This window comes from Ambystoma mexicanum, chromosome 2q (genome assembly GCF_040938575.1).
Source record: "Ambystoma mexicanum isolate Mex_15411 chromosome 2q, UKY_AmexF1_1, whole genome shotgun sequence".
NCBI lineage: Eukaryota > Metazoa > Chordata > Amphibia > Caudata > Ambystomatidae > Ambystoma > Ambystoma mexicanum.
In genome coordinates, this window is record NC_090924.1 from 1,002,225,075 (window position 1) to 1,002,246,187 (window position 21,113).

The 21,113-nt window shown below is 48.8% G+C and overlaps 1 protein-coding gene across 2 annotated transcripts in view; it reads right to left on the bottom strand.

The window, feature by feature from the left end:
• The window catches only part of IGF2BP3 (insulin like growth factor 2 mRNA binding protein 3), a 1,445,925-nt gene that overhangs the window by 417,701 nt on the left and 1,007,111 nt on the right, over nt 1–21,113 (bottom strand). For both annotated transcript variants that reach the window (XM_069648320.1, XM_069648321.1), the window contains one exon: nt 3,449–3,568. In XM_069648320.1, the coding sequence (XP_069504421.1) occupies nt 3,449–3,568 (120 nt within the window). The remainder of the gene's footprint in view (nt 1–3,448; nt 3,569–21,113) is intronic.

Consider the following 21,113-nt stretch of genomic DNA (forward strand, 5'->3'; position numbering starts at 1 on the left):
AGCACTAGGCTCTGCGCCGCCGTTGTCCTCGTGGACCGGATGGAACGACTCTTGGTAGTCGCCAATGAATGAGATGTCCATTGGTTGAACGCAAACCTTGGATAGCCCCTCCCACCCCCATTTCCTCCGTTAGGATTTTGAATTGGGATCTGTACCGGTGTCCTCCCCCAAGGCGTGCTTTGGTTGCACCAGTTAAGCCTGCTTGGGCTGCGTGACCTTTTCTTCCAGCCTAGGCTTTTCTGACTTCTCCCTTAACTTGGCCGGGGTGGACAACTTACTCTTTGAGGAGGAGTTTGATGGCAGGCTGGCTACGGAGGCGGGCGATTATGGTGATCGCGGCCTATCCAACCTGGGACCTGCATCACCAGGGAACCCAGTGTAATCAGACTTTCGGTTCTTGGCTTTATCTTGAGCCCCACGGATGGGGCTACCTTAAAGGACTTCGACCACTTCCCAGAGGGAGACCGCTCTTTGGACCGTCCAGTCCTGGCCGAGGCATGACCCTGCTCAGAGCATGGGGCAGAGAGAGGCCTTGCTTGAATTGAGCCATGCCGCCAGCCTGCTATGCCTGTCTTTCTTCGAGAAGCCCAAGCATATCTCGCACCCACCCTCGTTGTGGTCCAGGTGCAAGCAGTAAAGACATTGTAGATGTTTGTCCTGCACGAAGACGTTCCGTAGCCCGCATTTGGTGCAGGGCCTGAAGAGGGTCCTTTCCTCCTTTTTCTCTTCTGTCATGGTCGGAGGGTGCAAAGTAGGCCCAAGATGGCCTTCTGGGAACTTCAATGAATCTTTGCCCTTGAGGGGCGTAAAACTTCACCGACAACGGGTCCCCGTTGCCGGCCAATGAGGAAAGAGCACACAGGCTCTGGTGGAAACAAAAATCTAACTTTTCCACAAAAAAATGTACAAAATAGCTCAGAGTAACTTGAGGACTCCCAACACTGAAGCGTGCCGTATTAATCTGAAGAAGGCTGCCAGAGGCAGGGGCTTAGGGAGAGGACCGTCATTGGATGGGGGCAGTATGACCCAGAGGACAGTAATTGGTTTAGAGGAGAAATACAGTCTTAAAGTGAAAGTGAAACTTTTCTTTTACCATTCCCAGCCTGGCGACAGGGAATTTTCATGAGCATGTGAATCCATGACAGACCCCATGCTGGAGAAATAAGCAGATAATACGGCCCACATTTCACCCCAACGTCATTCACACATCTTTAAAACATATGCAGATCCAACAAGCGACATTGTGCTGGTCATAGCTTTCAGCTACCATCAGGTTTTATTTCTAAAATGCACTTAGCGTTATTTTCCTTTCATAAATTTACTTCACATACGAGAATGCAAAATCATGTGAACTGTACTGCTGGGCTGGCTGCATAGCACTCCGTAAGCTCTACTACTTTAAAACCTAAAGATACACTTCAGGAGTTACTGGATTCTAGTCACTTTCCGTTGAGCATTCTTTGATACGTGCATACAGTTTATTCTTTCATGCGTGGATAAGGCATCAACACAGACACCCTTGTCCCCGATCTTGGGAAAGACAAATCGTGCAGGTTAGCAGGGGTTGGGGTTATTGCTGGTGGGTGACTACGTGCAAGATTGCTGGTATTGTATGTTTGCCATGTGTCAGTTGTTGATGCCTGCATGAATGTTTGTTCTTTTGTTTAGATTTGCCAGTTTGTGTTCGGTATCTGTTGGTACCCTTATACAATGTTAACTAATCTTTCCCTGCCCCGTGCCATGACGCTTGGTAGTTTGATCAGCTGTCCTAGGTTGTCTTGGCAATTCATGCAGTTCATGTGCTTGAGCTAAAAAATGTAGCCCACTCATTACATTATAATGAACTGTCTCGGGGCTACACGATTCGCGATTTTGCTATGGTGGCTCATGGTATTCTGAATGATAAAATGAGTATTATTTCTACATTTAGTTCGGAAAAAGTAAGGTGAGCAAAAGTGCCCGTTTTTCTTCATGAAATGCCACCAGAATGCCAGCCTTCACCAAATCATGCATCCCAGAAGTGCTAAGAGTAATTTACTACAAACATCTAGCAGTTAACTATCAGTTAAGTAATGCCCAAACGTTAAAACCTAGATCAGGCGTACCAATTTACAGTTAAAAGTTAATATCAAAGCATAGAAATTCACTCCCCACCCCCCCCCACCCCCCTCAGTTCTGTACATGCACACAGCACACCATTCCTTACTCGCCAAGGGGCATGTATACAGGTGCTAACAGATTGTAAGCCTGCAAGCTAGTCACATTGACTGCCAATGCTTTTGCTCGGGACCATTAACATTGGTTTATGTGATCATAGATTGCCGACAGGAAGTGGCTTTTCTGGGGTTGGTCAGCAACCCTTTATCTGTGTAGGGGCTCCCACGCCCCATTTGTTTCTCATTTCAAAGCTTTTGTTTGCTCCCCCACAGTTTGTTAAACATGGCTAAAGTAAGACATCCAGCTACTGCCCTACTCCTGCTTTGTAAACACCTGCACAACTTGCCCCAATACCATACTGTAAAATTGCAGCATGCAAGAGAACGTACTGTTAAACGTGCAGCATTTTCTTAACCGAAGGCCGACATCTGAAACCATTTCCCAATTAACTTGGCTGTGAGTCACCCATGGATTTTATTGCACAACTTAAGAATGCATAAAATGATTCAATGTAAACGGGAGCACTTTGCAAAGAGAAACCCATTTGAAATGCTCTCATTTAAGAGGAGGGGAGTGGGGTTACATATTCAAAATGCTCTTTTTTCCCCAAAGGAAATAATTTTCCATATTGTACAAATTAGGAAAACATCCTACCATCCGGTTCAATTTTAAAGACCGGGGTGGTACTTGGATGTGAAGGAGGCTTTAAATAAAGCGGTCGCAATTCTGGAAGGATAGCTGTGGTATAGGATGTGTAGGTGACGGTCAGTATTTTGCACATTAAGGATGTGAATCGCAGTCGTTTAAATGTAAAATGAGCTTCAAATGAACAGTTTTCGTGTGTTTGACAGCCCCACTACAACTCCTGGATAGCTATGCTGCAGATGCACAACTGAAAATGATATAGCTGCACAGCTAAAATGCAGCCGCTGTGCAACCTTCACCTCAGCCAACTTCAAGCGTTCCGCATTTAGAGCCATTACGTTACTCAGCCTGGTGGCACCATGTCGATTACTGAAGCTCATCCAAAGTTTTAATCCTGAAATAAAATGTACTTATGCAAAGGCAGACTCTAAACGCCTTCAGGTCAGACCATCTGAAGGCAGGTGCAGAACTACTGAACTACATATTCGGGATTTGTGGAACTCGAAGTTAAATGCATATCAATTTAGCTTTTCTTTTCGCAGAAGTGGGTAGTGGTGGGTAAATCAAGACACACATCAGCTAGCGTCCTATCACACGTGTTCAAACAATGAAATACCTGTGCAAATCAAAGTGTGTCTAATAGTACCTTAATTGATGCTCCTGCAAACCGAGAAAGTTGTTTGATGTGCTGCCCCTGCTTGCCAATAATGGCTCCAACAGCCAAAGATGGTATAAACAGGTGAACGGTCTCAGATTCCGGCTGTTGCTAGGAATGAAAAAAAAAGGCAATTATGATGTGCATATTGATATTTTATTTGTATCGCGCTCATGCACAAGTGTTTCTGGGCACGTGTAGGCAAGAGCAGGGAACAAGGGAAGAATAAAACAACGATCTTTCCAGAACCAGTCACAGTGAGAAGGCGCAAGTGCATCCGCTAATATGACAACCAGTATTAGTACATTTTTAAACGTACAGTATAATTAAAACAATCCTGTTGCAGCAGGAGATCCTTCAACTTTTATTCCGTTTGGCAAAGAAATAGGTGCTTAAAGCATGAACCGAGTCAGAGGTTAACTCACCCACCCAAAAACATCCAACTACACCACAGAAAAAACGCATTCTTTATGTCATTCATACTAATAGATTCACAAATGCAAAAATAGTACAATGTAATGGCAAACTTGCGTTCATAAAGGAAATATGGACAGTGGTAAGTAACCGAATAACTGCAGCACCTGATACGGTTGCAGGTTCCCTGCTGCACAGTTTATACAGTGGCCAAAACAGTAACAGCTCAGCCATAACTAAGCAGAACATTCCACCAAAGAGCCTCATGTAGGCAAAACGGGTGTGTATAGGCTCGTAAAGAGTCAATTAGGTAGCCGATATTAAGGCTCCACATTTCATCCACACATCTGCTTTTCTCAAGACCATTGGCAATGCCTGAAACAGGAATGAACCAGCCGAAGGTATCTTGTGGGTGGTGTGGGGGAGGGGGTTGAAAGGAGAGGGTAGACTAGTATGCCGTAGAGGAATGCCAGTGGTGTATGGGAGCAGATGCAAGGGCAAGGTGGTCGGAGGGGAAGGTGCATTCAGTCTGGTGCTAAATGGCAGATATCTTTGAAAGAAGTTTGTTCTGTAAAAGGTTCCCTGCAATGAGTCGCTGCTGGGACAGAAGTGTCTAAAGAAACGGCAACACAGGCACATATGCTAGCAATGTTCGAAATAGCTGGGAGCTATTCAGCTCCAACTTGTAGCCAAGAGGAGCCTGGTTAACCTAACCACAGCAGCAACCAGGAGTTCTGGGTAGAGATTGTGTGTATGAAAGTATAGGAGACTCAGGGAACATCTGGAAGACATTAACCCATAACCTCTTCCTCGTTCCAGTCTTTAAACACATGAAGGTAATCTGCCACCCTGCCCCCCAGGACATTCTCCTAAGAAGCGCTCTTTTTGATGTGCACTGTTCCCCCTTTGTTAATGACAAGCCAAAACAAAAAGGTAGGTGCAACAGGTTGAGGGAGAGACAGCAATCAACTGGGAGCCCTGCTGTAGCATTGATGTCCCCATAAGAATCCTGAAACTCCCTGGTCATGGAGTGGGAGGACAAGGAGGCTGCTCCACCTCTGCAGTGGCCTCGACTTCTCCCGACCCATCGAGAGTGAAGGAGAGAGAAGCTTTCCTGTTTCAATTATCTAGTCTGGTGGGACCCGTGGGCAGGACGCAACCAATAAGTGTATACATGGCATGGCAACCACTTCTATGGCGTATTTACAGGAGACACCCTCCTCCCTCCCTATGAAATTCAGGACTCATCATTCAGTGTAAAGAAAGGGGGATTAAAGGTAGAGCCAGGAGAAGGGACTACAGCCTTCCAGTCATCCTCTTTTCCTCACTGCACAATGTCCTCATTTCTCTTGTCCTCAGAAAGGGAGAACATTGAGGATCGCATGAGCAAATATCTATACAGGAGAGCAGGGGGGACAGGTCCTGGATCATGGTGTCCGACGTATGGATTTTACTGTGGAAGAGTGCTATGGCCCAATTGCTAAACCTATGGTTGATTCATCAAGTCAAGAAAACTTAGCAGCTTACCCGAGGGTTCGGTGTGCCATACAAATAAAGAAAACAAACCCCTCGTACTGGACAAACGGGCCAATATAAGGCTGGAGTGGAAGGAACCGTAACAAATCTTCCTACCAAGATTCATGTGCAATTATTATCTCCCTGTGGGGGCAGAGATCGTCATTGCTGACCACTTCGGAACTAAATTTGCAACAAACCAAGCCCGATGCGATTGCCCCATGTGGCCCCGAAGGAAGCAGCCGTCTGCAACACTGCTGACAAGTTGGTCAACAGTGCTGCAGGGAAAATCTATGCTGAGGGCCATCTGTCCCTTTGGACTTCCATGCCTTTGAACATCTCCCAGGCCTTCCTGGATGACTTTGGTGCCCTTTACACCCACATGAACAAGGGACCAGACTGCAAAGCATGGTTGGGCATTATGCCGATCTAAGCTGAATAGCTTTCAGATTTAGTCTTTGACCACATGGTGCAAGAACGCCATCACACATCATATCCGTACAATGTGGATGGGACTGGAGCCTTTTAGCACCACTATAAAAACTCTTAATTTAATGCATGTAGGGCGTGCCATCCCATGCACACACTGCCCACATGCCATATTCGGCAGTCCTTTTCCTGCTCACCTGCTACCATGAAGTAACAACTGATTTTGCGTAGGCTAGGTGAGGGGCATATGGTGGAAAGGATTCTATGGACTAAGAGTACAGGCGTCCCTACAGCGAGTAATTGCTTCCTACTCCTACGTCCCCTTTCCTCCATACTGATGGGAGATTTTGTAGCATGAAAATCTCATTGGTGGTGGTGGTGTAACTAAGAGCGAACAAGTTCCACAAGACTGTCTGACCAAGCCTGGTGTCAGCCCTGGAACTGGTATCCAGACAATAGTGCTTGCAAAAGGCAGACCACTACGTGGCAGCCCTGCAGAACCCATGGGACGTGCCTCTGAAAAGCTACTGCAGTTGACTGCGTTCAAATGCATACCTTTAGGGGGAGTCAGCTTGTGTGAGGAATAACTGTTGATAGATGCAAGCCACTGAGTGATGGTGGCCTTCGATGGTTGGCTGCTTGGCCTGTGTCCCCCCAAAGGTGACGAAGAGCTCAGACTTTCTGAATTGCTTTTTCCGGTTTAGGTCAAATTTGCGAGCCCTACGACATCTAAAGAATGAAGGACCGAGTCCGTAGATAAATGGTTCCAGAAAAAAATCGGAACAACCCCATCATTAATATGGATGTAGGAGACCACTTTGGGTAGGAAGACCGGGTGCATGCTCAGCACACTCTTGCCTTTGTGATAAACATGTATGGTTCCTGTGAGGCAGGCTTCCGGGGAGCACAGCGTTAAGATGGCAAGGGCAGGCTGAGGAAGTGTGGTCCGGCGTTGAGGGACTGGATGAATGGCAAACAGGTGGGGAGCCACGTGAGAGGGGCCGGGACTAAAGCTGGACGAGAAGAGCCGGAGAAAGGACATGAGCCGGGAAAAGAGGAGATGAAAGCTACAGGAGAGGCATACCTTTGGGCATATTAGTAACGGCAGGTGAGGAGCGCCTGGCTGAGAAGCAGACAGCGCCACGGTCACCGGATAGTGAAGGGGGTACGAAGAACCAGCCTGCCAACGGGTATACAGAGTACCATAACCAAACAATGCAGAGAATTACCTGTACTCTTGTGGGGTGCCGCCAACAAGGGATATTTCTTTCTTCTCGCAGAACGCTGCCCACGAGGCAGCATCAAGAGGACTTGCCTGTTCTTTTGGGTTCGAGGAAGCAGGATAATGCCGGAGGCAACCCTACCAGATTTGGAGCACAGTCCAAAGCGGGGAAAGAGGTGAGGGGATAACGGCTCGAGAGGGTGGGCACAGTGAAGTAACCTCCACCCCTCCAAGGCTGAACATGGATTTCCTGGTTTACCTCGACAGTGTGCTAAATGTGCAATAAACCACCTTAAAGAGTATTATAGCCTCAATGTCCTTTTTTCCAATACCCTGACCAGGTGAAAGTTCCAAAGTCGAAAAGGCCTGTATCTCGCTCTTTTGTTGGAAACGAGAGCAACCAGGGACGTCATTTCACCAAAATAACTGGGATAGCAGAAGTGACATCACACAACCCTTGACCTCTGATGACATTTCCGGATGTGAGGTCAGTTGACCCCACACCAATGTAACATCACAGGAAGCAATGGCACACAACCTTTCACCCCTTGAAAAAAATAGGAAGTGGAAACACATAGCATTGTTCATAATTACACTACGAAAAATATGGTCACAATACCACTGTAAGGGAGTAGCTTCTTACCTGTAACTCCATTTCTCCAGCGTTGATATCTTTCATGGATTCACATGCTGTGAATATTTCCCATCGTCCGGCTGGGAAACCTTGGTAACTTTAATCTAGCGTTTTCCTATGGAAAACTTCGACACCTTAGTGTCATATAGATTTCCTTTTGTGTGCTTTAGGCTACCCAATAGGACGTTCTGTATAATTAGCCCTGTCCCCCCCCTCCCCCCAGCTTCCCTTCAGATTTTAACCTCCAAAGTAGAGGAAACTCAAATCACGGTTTACAGGTAACAAACTACTCCATTCTCCAGCATTGGATCCTTTAGGGATTCACATGCTGTGAATAGATTATATAGCAGTATGACAACTTGGTGCATGACAGGCAAACCACACCCCATGCCCCAAGACATGACAATGAACACCACAAATGACATGTCAGCAGAGGCATGATAACAAAAAACCAATAAGGCAAAAAATAATAGAACATCCCCTGAAGCTGCAGGGCCTACCTTACTGAAACAGGCGTTGGAGGACTGTGCTTCCCCTCTGCACATCTTCCACAAGTTGTTGCCCCAGACAGTAGTGCCTGGTGAAGGTATGCGGCACCGCCCAGGAAGCCGCCTGGCAAATGTCCATAAGTGGTATACAAGACCATAGCGCCGATGACGCTGTGGCCCGTGTAGAATGAGCCTTAGGATTGCCTCTCAAAGGCTTGCCAGCTTTCGCGTGACAAAATAAAATTGTAGAGGAGACCCAACGGGAAAGTCCCTGCTTGGAGATGAATAGTCCCTTGTTGGAAGAACCAAATGCCACTAACAGCTGCTTCGACCTCCAGAAACCCAGAGTATGGTTCAAATAAAACTTCAATGACCTCTTAACGTCCAAAGAATGCAGGACCTTTTCTACCGGCGTTGTCGCATTAGCAAAGAACGCAGGTAAGGCAATGGAAGCAAGCTTGTGAAATGCCAACAGCACTTTCGGGACAAAGTGCGGATTAGTAGCTAGGAGAACCTTGTCTCTCACGAACCTCAGATACGGTGGGACGACGACCAGCGCCTGCAACTCCGATATCCTCCTGGCCGACGTGATCGCAACCAGGAATGCGACTTTCCATGAGAGAAACTTCAAGGAAGCAGTCAACATGGGTTCAAACTGTGGCTTCATCAAAGCCGAGAGAACCACATTGAGGCTCCACACCGGTGCAAGCTTCTTTGCTTGGGGAAATGTCCGAAACAGTCCTTCAAAAAAAATGCTTAACCAACTGATCACTAAAGAGGGGAGTAGCATCACACCATCCTGTGAACCTAGAAAATTGCTGCCAAATGCATCTTGATCGATGACGCCAGTCCCCCTTTTGCAAGTTGTATTAAGTACGGGAGAATCTGGGCCGGAGAGACGTCCAATGGCTGCACTTCTGGATGCTCCTCACACCAAGCACAGAACCTTGCCCACTTACGACCATACGATACATTGTTAGAAAAGGCCCTTCCCACCTCCAGGATCCACCGGCACTCCTGTGAGATACCTAGATGAAGGAACTCAGTGTGGTCAGGAGCAACACAGCCAGGCTGAGAGACGCTGTATTGTGATGCCAAACTCTGCCTACGTCCTGCAACAGGAGACCCCGGTCCACTCCTAGAAGAAACAGCTATTCCACAGCCAGATGAAGATCTGAGAACCACGTCTGCCTGGGACAGAACGGGGCGGCCAATATCACACTGCACTGGTATTCGCGCACCCACCGGATCGTTCTCCGAATCATTGGAAACGGGGGAACGCATACGCAAAGAGGCCCGTACACAGGAACAAGATCGCGTCCCCATCAACTACGGATGACACACACTGCTGGAAAACACTGCACACTGCTTGTTTCCTGCATGGCGAACAAGTCCAGCAGGGGAGACCCCATTTTCGATTTTTGCAACCTGCTCCTTTATCAGCCGCCACTCGTGCAGCTGACTGATGTGTCTGCTGAGCGTGTCGGCCTGAAAATTCTGAACCCTCGGCAGATAGAAAGCTACAATATGGATCCCCTGAGCCAGGTACCAATGCCAGACTTCCTGAGCCTCCTTTGACAGGATAAGGGAATGCGTTCCGCCCGGCTTCCTCAAATAGAACATGGTAGTAGTATTGTCTGTCAACACCTGGCACCACATTACCTTGTATGAGAGGTAGGAACTACTTCAGAGCCCAGTGCACTGCTCTCAATTCTAGCACGTTGCTATGCAAACATGTCTCCTCCCGAGAACATAGCCCCCATACCTGTGGCTTGTCGAGGTGTGCCCGCCCCCCACCCCACCTGGGAAGGGCCTGCCACGTTCGTGAACTGAAACTCTGGCTCCAGCAGGGGCATGCCTTGTATGAGATTATGCAGATCCACCACCGAAGGGCTTCCACCAGCCCCCGGGTAGCAACCACTTGTTCGACCACAAACCTCGACTCTGCGACCACCTGTTTGCGAGGAATTCCTGCACTGGTCTCATGAACAGGCGGCAATTTGGAACAAGCAGAATGAATGACGCCATGGCTCCCAACATCGACATGTAACTTCGGACCGAGACCACCGTACCATGGCCCCACTCACCCACCTTGGACTGCAACTTCACTCTTTCGCTGGAAGGTTTCACCAGATTGTCCTGGGTAAGAAACTGAGCCCCCAATAACTGGATGGTGTCGGATAGGATTTTTCGAAGTTGACGGCGAATCCCAGCCGGTGTCACAGGTCCATGGTCGCCATGAGACTGATGTCCGTTCCGGCGACAGACCACTTACCAACCAATCGTCCAGATAGGGGTACACGTGATGGCCTTCCCTGCAGAGAAAGGCAGCCACTGGAGCCAGGCACTTTGTAAATGTCCTGGGAGATGACTTCAGGCCAAACGGGAGGACACAGATCTGGCAATGATCATCCCCTACCACAAAACACTTGTGGTGCTTTGGCCTCATCGGGATGTGAAAGTAGGCGTCTTGCAGATCTAACGACGCCAGGAACTCTCCTAGTTGCACCGAGCGGATGACATCCTGAAGTGTAAGCATCAGGAACTTCAGGTGTTGCATATTCCTGTTTAGCTGCCGAAGATCTAGAATAGTCCTTCACTTGCCATTGGGCATTGTTATAACGAAATACTGGAACTGGTTCCATCGTCCCGTTCGCCAGCATGAGGGCCACTTCCTGCTGCAAGACAGGAAGATGCGGCTGCGCCACATACACGGGAGGCATGGGGACGCCGAAATTCCGAGTTGCCGAGAAGTACTGCATCCAGCACCCAGCCGTCTGATGTGATAAATTGCCACTCCCCGACGTGGTTCGCCACCCTGCCCCCCAACAGACCGCCCATACGGCAGTCATTGTCAAGATTTTGACTGTCTCCCTTTAGCAGCCAGGGCGTGTGCACCCTTCTTAAGCTATGCTTGAAAGTCCCTGCTCTTTTGAGCCGACTGGAACGAGCGCCTGTAGCCTTGAGACGAATAGCCAGAGCATCCTTAACCTCTATTTTGGGAAGCAGCAAATCTTGCATTACCAGAGGCTCCACGAAAGGCCTGAAACGAAGGAAAAGGACAGCACTCTGCAGGGAACCTTAAGACTTCGCCATCTCAGTGTCCTCTTTCATGCCCTGCAAGGCTTTGTCGATCTTTTCCCAGAGCAAGTGTTCACCCTCACACGGCATATCCACAACCTTATGTTGGACTTCTGGACTAAAATCTGTACATTTCATCCAAGCCTGCCACCAGAGCACAACCCCATTATTGATTTGCTTAAAACCAGACTCCGCCAGGTCCACTGCAATGTTGATGCTGTGGTTAGAGGCCTCCTCTCCCTCCCGAACCAGCAGCATTTCCTCCTTGCGGTGTTGCTCCAGGAGATGATCAAGTATCAGGCCAACCTGTGCCACATCTCCCTGTCATACCTGGCCATAATAGCCAAGGAATTTGCAGCTTTTATCATGGTATCCCAAATAGTCAGGACCTTCTTTCTAAACGCGTCCAGTTTCCTGGCTTCACTGTCCGGGGGCGTAACACATTTGTGCTGGCTTCTGGCCTTATGGCTAGCCACCGCCGACACAGACTCTGGAGTGGGCTGCGACACGAGACATTTGGGTGTCAATTCGAAAGCCTTGAACTTCTTTTCTAGATGCCCCGGAGGTTCAGAAAACGGGTGGCGCATAGTGCGCAGGCCCTCCTGCCACACGTGGTCCAGAATCTGAACTGAGCCAGACTACTAGGCTGTTCCACCTCAGGATCCGTATCCCATGCATCGTCCCTCGTCGGTGATGAAGACACCGTCGACAGTATCATGCAGAGCACTCTCCTGATCTGAATCTGGCAACTCCCCTTCTTCAGGATGACTGCTGGGACGGTCCAACCCAACCGCAAATGGCAAACGCACCGGAGGAGACCTAGTGGCCTCACCAGGCACACTCTCTAACCTGAGCCACCGGGCTCGGCAGAGGCAGTAGCCTAGCATCCAGATGCCCCAACAATGACTGGAGCGTATTGAACACCTGCAAGGATAGCAAGGACACTGGATTCACCAACAGGTAAAGGGACGGTCCAGCCCCCACCCCACAAGACTTAGACTGGTGTGCACCCTGCAGACCCAGAGCCGACGGATCAAAAGTCGGCTCCTATTCCTCCTCCAAGCCTGAGGAAATAGTACACAGCCGCTTCCTGTTGCGGAATGTCCACTGGAAGCATGGGCCCAAAGCTGGCAGACTGCCACGGTCCTCCCGTTGGCAACGAGCCCTCCGAATCCATCTGTGCCGACGATAGCAACAGCAGGCCACTGTCAGTAACCGCCGTGGACGGGGCCGATGACTCCACAGTCAATGACGAAGAGCAAATTGTAACGCCCCGTCAACACTCTTGTTGTCTGAATTGAGGCCTCCATGGGCCTAGATTTCTCTGGTGAAGCAAACTTCTTGGAAGAAGAGCTGAACGGTGCTTCGACGAGTCCCGGCTGCACGAAGATCTATGAGGGTCCTTCGACGCAGAGTGCTTTGAGGAGGAAGACTCTCTCGGCTTCGCTTGTACTCTGTCCGACACCTTCGACTTCTCTGGCCTAACACGGGCCACCTTCGACTTGTCCAGCCGATCGGACCTGGGCAGCAAGGAGCCACTTGCCCCCTTTGAGTGATGTGACCTGGATGTAGAGGACTTGCTACCTCTCCCCACCTCAGACGATGGCAACTCCGTCCGTTGCTTCTTAGTAGGAGGTTCCGCCAATGCAGGGGCCTTCCCCGTCGTTACCGAAGCCTGGCTCCCCCGGGTCGAACCCTCCTCCAAAGCCGGGTCAGTAACCCGCGTTCAGCCAACAGATGAGCTGGCGGTTGCAGTTCTTCAAAGTCTTCTGCGAAAACCCATGGCATATCTCGCAGGAATCCGCTGAATGATGGGGATCTAGACAGAGACAATCCGTATGACCATCCCGTTCGAACACCAGTAGGCCGCAGGTAGCACAAGGCCTAAAAAGCATTTTTTTTCGGGGCCACAGATGACATACTGGCTGGATACGAAAAAGCATGCGCAAACCACAAAGAGAAACACGAGGTTATACCAACAGTTTGGAGATGGTTGAAATCTGAAGGGAAGCCGTGGGGGCGGGGCTATTTATACCTATCGTCCTCTTGGGTAGCCTAAAGCACCTAAAAAGGACATTGATAGGACACTAAGGTGTCAAAGTTTTCCATTGGAAAACGCTAGGTTAAAGTTACCAAGATTTCCCAGCCTGACAGGAAATATTCACAGCATGGGAATCCATGAAAGATCCAATGCTGGAGGATGTGATATACATTTCATACAAGAATAGATCACCATCTGCATCATTAATATCGGTGTGTATAGACCCATATTACCAAATTACTGTGAATGCAAGCAGATGTCCAAGGCCAAATGATAATGGTATTAAATAGCACTGATGCGTAAGCGCTTTATATAGAATACATACATACAGTGGGCCTCATTACGAATATGGCGGAAAGGCAACAATGGCGCTGGCAGTGCTACTGGCGCCGTTGTTACCTCTCCGCCACATTACGAGTTCTGCTTGCCCGGAGCCGGACTGCACACGTAGTCTGACCAGGCGTGCAGACCAGCACCCGCGAGCAGAACTTGTGATTGCACCGGCATAGTTATTAACGGTGCCGGTGCAACCATGCTCCCAACCCCCATTCTGCCCTATGGTGCAGGATGGGGATCGGGAGGCCAGCCATACCTGTACCCGCGAATGGGCAATTACCGGCCCATTCATCTCGTAATGGGCAGGTAATGGCCCATTCGTCGGTTCCCGGGGCCGGTAGCGAGTTTGGCGGTAGCCGTGCCCTCAATAAGGGCACGGCTACCGCCAAACTCATGAGGCCCAGTATAACCCAACCTGTGTTGGTACTCATTTATCAACCTCAGAAGGATGAAAGACTGAGTTGGCCTTGCTGGGATTTGAACCTGCAACTTGCAGATCTCTCTCATCACAGCAGTGAACGCTCATCCCACTGAGCTATCTTACCGGCAATAGCCATCTTATCGTCTATAGTAAAATGAGCAATTACATGTCTGAATGTTCCCAAAGTCAGAAAGCAAATTCCACTCTGTAGTGGATAATATTAAACTGGTAACTGAGAATTGATAGCAGGCAAGTTTATCTGCAGGGCTGGTACAAAGTTGGCCACATGGCAAGCCTACGTGGATCTACTTTTCAGGCTTCAGAGGTTGGCAAATTACATACCATTAGGAGGGTTCAGAACTGTGTATTAAAGAATTTAGAGTAGCACAGGGAAAGCAGTGCACTCACACGGCACCCCATACTTTGGGTACTCGTTACCTCATACATGCAAACAAACGTCCTGAACAGCATGCCATGGTGATAGGAAAGATGGACATTACAACAAGACAGTATTAGTGGGACAATGCAACCAAGGGTCACTTTATGTGCTTTGGTCACATTGTTACAGCGTACCAAAGCTTTTTAGGCACAAGGATTTTGTCAAGTGTCCGAGAGGGAATGTCTTGTGATGATCGTAACAGAGCCAACAGCAGAAAAAAAACATGCTACAACTTCAATTTACGAAAAGCAAAATACATAGTACGAAATTGATTCTTATTGTACTCTAAATGCTTTTTGGACGTTTGTCTGCATTGTGAATCTGAGGTGTTTAAGCACAGACTAAATCAGTGACTCACCCACTGAAGTGTGCCTGACAAACCTTGAATTAGTCTAGCAATTATTGTATAGAATTCCAGAAAAACATTTTTTGTTATTCCTACTCTCTCATTTAGGGTCACTGTTTAAAGTGTTATAGTTGTGGAGCCCCCCCTTCCCTTTTTTAAGGAGGCCTGAACAAGAAAGCCAGACACTTCAGAACCAAAGATCTAGCACAGGAGCTTCAATTAAAAATAATTTATATATTTTTTTAAAATTTAAGTGATAGCGAGGGAAACCACAGGGGTTGCACATGTAACCCCTGGCAACTGCAAATGACATCGCTAAAACCAACAGTGCCATGAGAGGAACTTGAGATCTGTGATATGCAACAGCTCGAAAGGCTTGCCAGTGAGCGCACACAACATTCAGATCCCACACAGAGGCGAGGCCTCTTAATAGGTACACGGAACCGATGACACTCCAGAGGTCTTCATATCACTGGATTTGCTGTTGGTAAGGTAGACACGCCCACATTCCTGTAAGCCCCAATGACTGCTAAATAAGTGCAACAGAAGTTGACGGAGAAGGCCAAAGACACCAAGTGCGACATGAAAGATAGCAAGTAATCTAAGCTGCTTTTGAGAGGGTTGGCTCTTTTTTACAATGTCCAATGACCTTGGAAAGATCCTGATCCATTTACTCTTGCATTGCGATCATGTCAAGTGCTTCTTGGCTGCCTCAATGATCTTCATGTTCCTGACGACAGCCCTAAATGACCTAGAGTCAAGTCTTCAGGATGAAGGACCTTGCCCTGTTCTTGGACTATGAGGTTGTGCCATTGCGGCAGAGACTTCAGACCTACTCCGTCCACTAGTTAGGATTACCAAAAACGGGCTGGCCACGGTGGTGCTATAAGTATGATTTTGCAGTCTGTGGCTTCATTCACTTTGGCGAATACCCTGGGAATCAGCGGAATTGGAAGAAGGGGATAGATGGATTCCCACACCAAGGTGCTGTTTAGTGTGTCTCCCCGAGACTCCATGCCCATCTTGCCCATAAAAGGCGTTCCAGAGACTTTGTTCTGGAGTGGGGCAAACAGTCTTGGGGATACCCCACTCCCAGAAGATGGGGCACAACACCAATGATTTCATTTCCTACTCGTGGTTGGAATGATACAGCCTGCTGAGGAAATCCACTTCCTAATTCAGGTCTCTGACCAAATGGATTGCCCTGAGCAGAATGTCTTGAGCCAGGGCCCATTCCCAGATGGAGGCAGCCAGCTGACGAGGGGGGAGGACCTAGTTCCCTTTTACTTGTTTATATAGAACACCGCTATCGGTTTGTACAAAGACCGATTTCCTGCAGACGCTTGGGAGGAACACCCGCAGCAATAATTATGTGAAGCGTCATCTCCGGCTTGGACCACAAACTGTGGGATTTGAGGACCGGCCCTCCCCGCTCAAGGCAGATCCCCACCTGCTGAGTGATCAGTCTGTTGTGATGATAGCATAGGTTGGTGGCTCCTTGAAGCGCAAAACCAATCATTCCTCTGTACGGAGCCAAGAATCGGTGCTGGTGTAATCTTGGGGAGATAGCGGTTGAAGGAGAGATGCAGGATCAACTCGCAGGCTCGCCAACCTCGTCGTTCTTTGTTCGGGGGTGGGGAGGGTTGGAAATCGAGAAGCTTCTCAAACAGAACCCTAGACCCTCTCTCAAAGTAAGGGAGACCAAGGTGAGAGAAAGACGACTGAGGTGGAAACCTCTGGAGAATACTGAACGAACACAGGAACCCTGCGAGATGGCCAACCAGCTGTTCCAATGGTTGTATACTAATTGACCCTTTCACAATTGACCTCGGGAGAATTGACCTAATTTAAAAGGTCAATTAGGACATATATGTGGGGGAAACCTCCCCACAGCCCCCCCCAACCCAATCCAAGACCCCCTGAAGCCCCCCACCCAATCCCCTTATATTATTTATAATCCAAAACCCAACCCAATACATATATAAAATAACTAAAATAATAAAGGTCAATTGTGCAGAAGGTCAATTAGAACCACTATAATTCGGTCAATTGTGCAAAAGGTCAATTGTAAAAGGTCAATTTGGGTAATACCGTTCCGATGCAACGATGGCCTGCAGCCAACCGATGTGCAGTGGACTCGATCCTGTTAGTCGCTGCTTTTTTCGATCGGTGGCAGCAGCCTGGGCATGGCCAGTGAAGAAACCCTTGGTGGCGGGCCTTTACAGATTCCTCCTATGACAATAGGAAAATGAACCCGGATTCCTGCCTTCCTATTCTGGTAGCCCCTAAAGCCACCAAAAGACTTCTGCCTGGAGTCTCTGGCGAACAAGGCCGGATTAAAGTACTGGTGCTAGCCCTGGTGAGGACTAGGAGCAATTTTGCCATCTGCGTGGATGTCTTAAGCTGGTTTAGCTCCTCGTTTTGTGTAGGACTAGAAAAGGTCCTGGCCGACAAAGTGGAGATCGAAAATGCAACCCTGTACCTCCCAAGTAAATTTGGTAGCATACTTTAGGGACAGTGAGCACTGAAGGGACAGTGAGCTAAAGACTTGGTTGAGACTCTCCCGGGGGCCATTCACCCAAAAACAGGTCAATCGGCTGTGTTTGTGCCGGTAGAGACTCCCAGAACCCCTCTTGTTTTGCATATGGGCTTCACGGCAAGTTACTAGGGGAATCCAGACGTGGACCCCTTGCTCAGTGTTCTTAGAGAGGCACAGCTCCACCTCACTGATGAGGCCCGACTAGGCCAAAACACGTGTATGGGGTTGCTGTTGGTTCTCTTGTTCAGAGGAGACTTGCCTAGCATTTCGGTGCTGGACTGCCCCTGGGCAGGACAAAGACTGATATACAGGGATTTTTCTCCTCTGTTAAAGGCACAGTGAGCTAAAGACTTGGGTGAGACTCTCCCGGGGGCCATTCACCCAAGAACAGGTCAATGGGCAGTGTTCGTGCCGGTAGAGAGTCTCAGAACCCCTCTTGGTGAACGATTATGTGTCTGCATTGTAACTTGTGTGTACCACCTTTTCCTATGAGAATGCGCTCCTTACGTTACAACACGTGTTGCCGTCTGCGTCTGGCCTGCTGGGATCAGTTCTGCTTTCCCACCATGGGTGAATGTCCATGGTCTCGTTTGGCCGTACCACGTGCTTGGGGACCACAAAAATCGAGCTCTTCAGCTTGTATTCATGAGGATGTTTTCTGTTTCTCTGCAGCTGGTACCCTTGTCTGAAGATTGAAATGTGTCAGTGTATCTCAGACCTTGGCTGTGAGCCTGCTCCGTGTAGCCTGAATCAGTTCTTGTCTCAGGCTCTGTGGCTTTTGGGCCTTACATTCTACATGTTCATGCCATTCTAAGTATTCTATACCTTAGTCACACATGGTCCTATCAGGTTCCATCTATATACCTGTAGTCCCATAGGGTTGTTCGCGTGAAGCATGTGCAAGCTTGCTCAAGATCTCTTGTGCCTTGTGTTTCTGCATTAATGCATTTGGCTAATGAAAAAATAATAAAAGCATTGACAATATGGGAATAGTTTCTTACCTGTAACTCCATTTCTCCAGCATTGGTATCTTTCATGGATTCACATGCTTAGAATATTCCCCGTCGTCAGACTGGGACCCCTCGGTACACATATATAGCCTTTTCATATAGGAAAACTTCCGACACTTTTGTGTCCTATCTACGTCCTTTTAGGACCCGCCTACGCATGCTCCGTAGGCCGTCCCAGTATGAGAGGCCCGCCCCCGCGGCTCCCCTTCACATTTCTGCCCCTCCAAAGTAGGAAGAGTTAAACTTATTAATCAAATACATTGCATTCTGGGGAGGCTGGCGGGCGCATGTGAATCCATGAAAAATCCCAATGCTGGAGAAATGGAGTTACAGGTAAGAAACTATTCCCTTCTCCAGTATAGGATCTTTCATGGATTCACATGCTTAGAATAGATTGTATAGCAGTAACACCTGAAACGGCGGTGAGAATGTAATGTAATATACCCTCACCATAATACACAATGCATATGTACAGCAGGAATAATTTAACTCATATAACCTTACCCACAAAGTATACTGTCATCAAAAGGTAGAAAACAGATTCTCCACAGCGTGGAGCTTACCTTACTGAAACAGATGGCGCAGGACAGCTCTTCCCATCTGCACCTCGTCCGCATGCTGCCTGGCAAGGCAGTAGTGGCGGGTAAACGTGTGGGGCACTGACCATGCCGCAGCCTGGCATATGTCCGTCAGCGGAATTCCTGCCCATAATGTTGCTGAGGAGGACGTTGATTTTGTAGAATGGGCTCTAGGATGTCCTTGCAGTGGCCTTCCGGCCTTGGAGTGACAAAACGCAATCGTCGATGAGACCCATCGAGCCAATCCCCGTTTAGAGATTGCTTTTCCTCTCGTCGACGGACCATATGCGATGAACAGTTGTCGAGTAGACCTGAGTTCCTGTGTACGATGTAGGTAAAATTTCAGAGCCCTCTTAACGTCCAAGGTATGAAGAGCTTTTTCTGCCGTCGATGGGGTCGCGAAGAAAGTAGGGAGAACAATGGACGAGTGTTTGTGATACACTGTCGGAACTTTTCGGACGAACGTAGGATTAGTTGCCAGGACCACTTTGTCCTTAAAGAATCTTAAGTATGGCGGGTCTACGACCAGCGCTTGCAGTTCCGAGATTCTCCTAGCTGATGTGATAGCAATCAATAATGCCAGCTTCCACGATATGAATTTCATGTCGGGCGTGGCCATAGGCTCAAAAGGCGGTTTCATTAAGCCTGCCAACACTGTGTTGAGACTCCAAGTTGGAGGGAAACATTTTACCGGGGGAAAAGTTCGAAATAAACCCCTCATGAAGTGTTTCACAAGTCTGTCCCTAAATAGAGGAGACGACTGTCTCTTCCTCGTGAACCTCGAGATGGCCGCCAGGTGCACCTTTATCGGTGTGAAGGATAAACCCCTCTCCGCCAAGAGAAGCAGGTAAGGTAGAACTTGTTCCGGCGTCACCAACAACGGTTTTAGGACTTGCTGTCCTCGACACCATTCACAGAACCTCTGCCACTTATAGGTGTAACATTTGTTTGTAGAAGGGGCTCGAGCCGCCTGCAGAATTTTTTGACAATCCTCTGAAACGTCTAAAGCACCGAAATCCGAAAAGTCAGGAGCCAGGCTGTAAGGTTGAGACTGTCCGGGTCGTGATGCCACACCGTGCCTTTGTCCCGGGATAGTACGTTCGGGACTCTCGGAAACGCTATAGGATGTTCCAGCGACAGGTGAAGCAGGTCGGAGAACCACGGTTGCCGCGGCCAGTATGGTGCCACTAGAATTACCCGGCAACTGTATCTGCGTACCCACTGTACTGTCCTCCGTATGAGGGGGAACGGGGGAAAAGCATAAAGGAACATGTCCGTCCATGGGAAGGAGAATGCCTTCCCCATGGAACCCTCTTGAGGCCATCTGCTTGCGAATTGCTCGCATTTCTTGTCGTCTTTGGTCGTGAAGGCGTCCAGAGGGGGGTGATCCCATTTCTCGAACACTTTCATCAGGTGAACTGTGTCCATTTCCCACTCGTGTATCTGGGCCCTGCTTCTGCTGAGGGAGTCTGCTTGCGAGTTCCTCACTCCCGGGAGGTGGTGAGCCACGATGGAAATTTCGTGCTTTAATGCCCAATGCCAAGTTTTTTGGGCTTCTATGGAAAGAGTTCTTGATCGCGTCCCTCCTTATTTCCTCAGATAAAACATGGCTGTTGTATTGTCGGTCAGTATTCGTACTCGCAAACTCTTGATGTGTGGTAGGAATGCCTTCAAGGCCCATAGTACTGCTCTGAGCTCCAACACGTTTATGTGTAGGAGTGACTCCGTTGGAGACCAGCGACCTTGCGTTTGGAGAGCACCCATGTGAGCTCCCCATCCGGTTAGGGACGCATCCGTGACTATGGTTCGCTGAAACTCCGGTTCCTGTAGGGGTACACCGTTGTTCTGATTGTGGAAACTCTGCCACCACTGAAGGGTCCGAAGCAGCTTGTCGTCGTCGATGGTTAACTTGTCTGACCACGATCCTTGAGCCTGCGTCCATCGGTCCGCGAGGAATTCCTGGACTGGCCTCATGAATAGGCGACAGTTTGCCACCAGATGGATGCAGGATGCCATGGCCCCTAGGACCGAAACGTATTTTCTCACTGAGAGCCTGGTGTTTCGCCGTAGTCGGCTCGCTAGCTGATTGAGTCTTGAGGTTCTGTCGAGAGAAGGTTTCACTAGCCCTAACTGGGTCTCGAACTGTGCCCCCAGGAATACCAG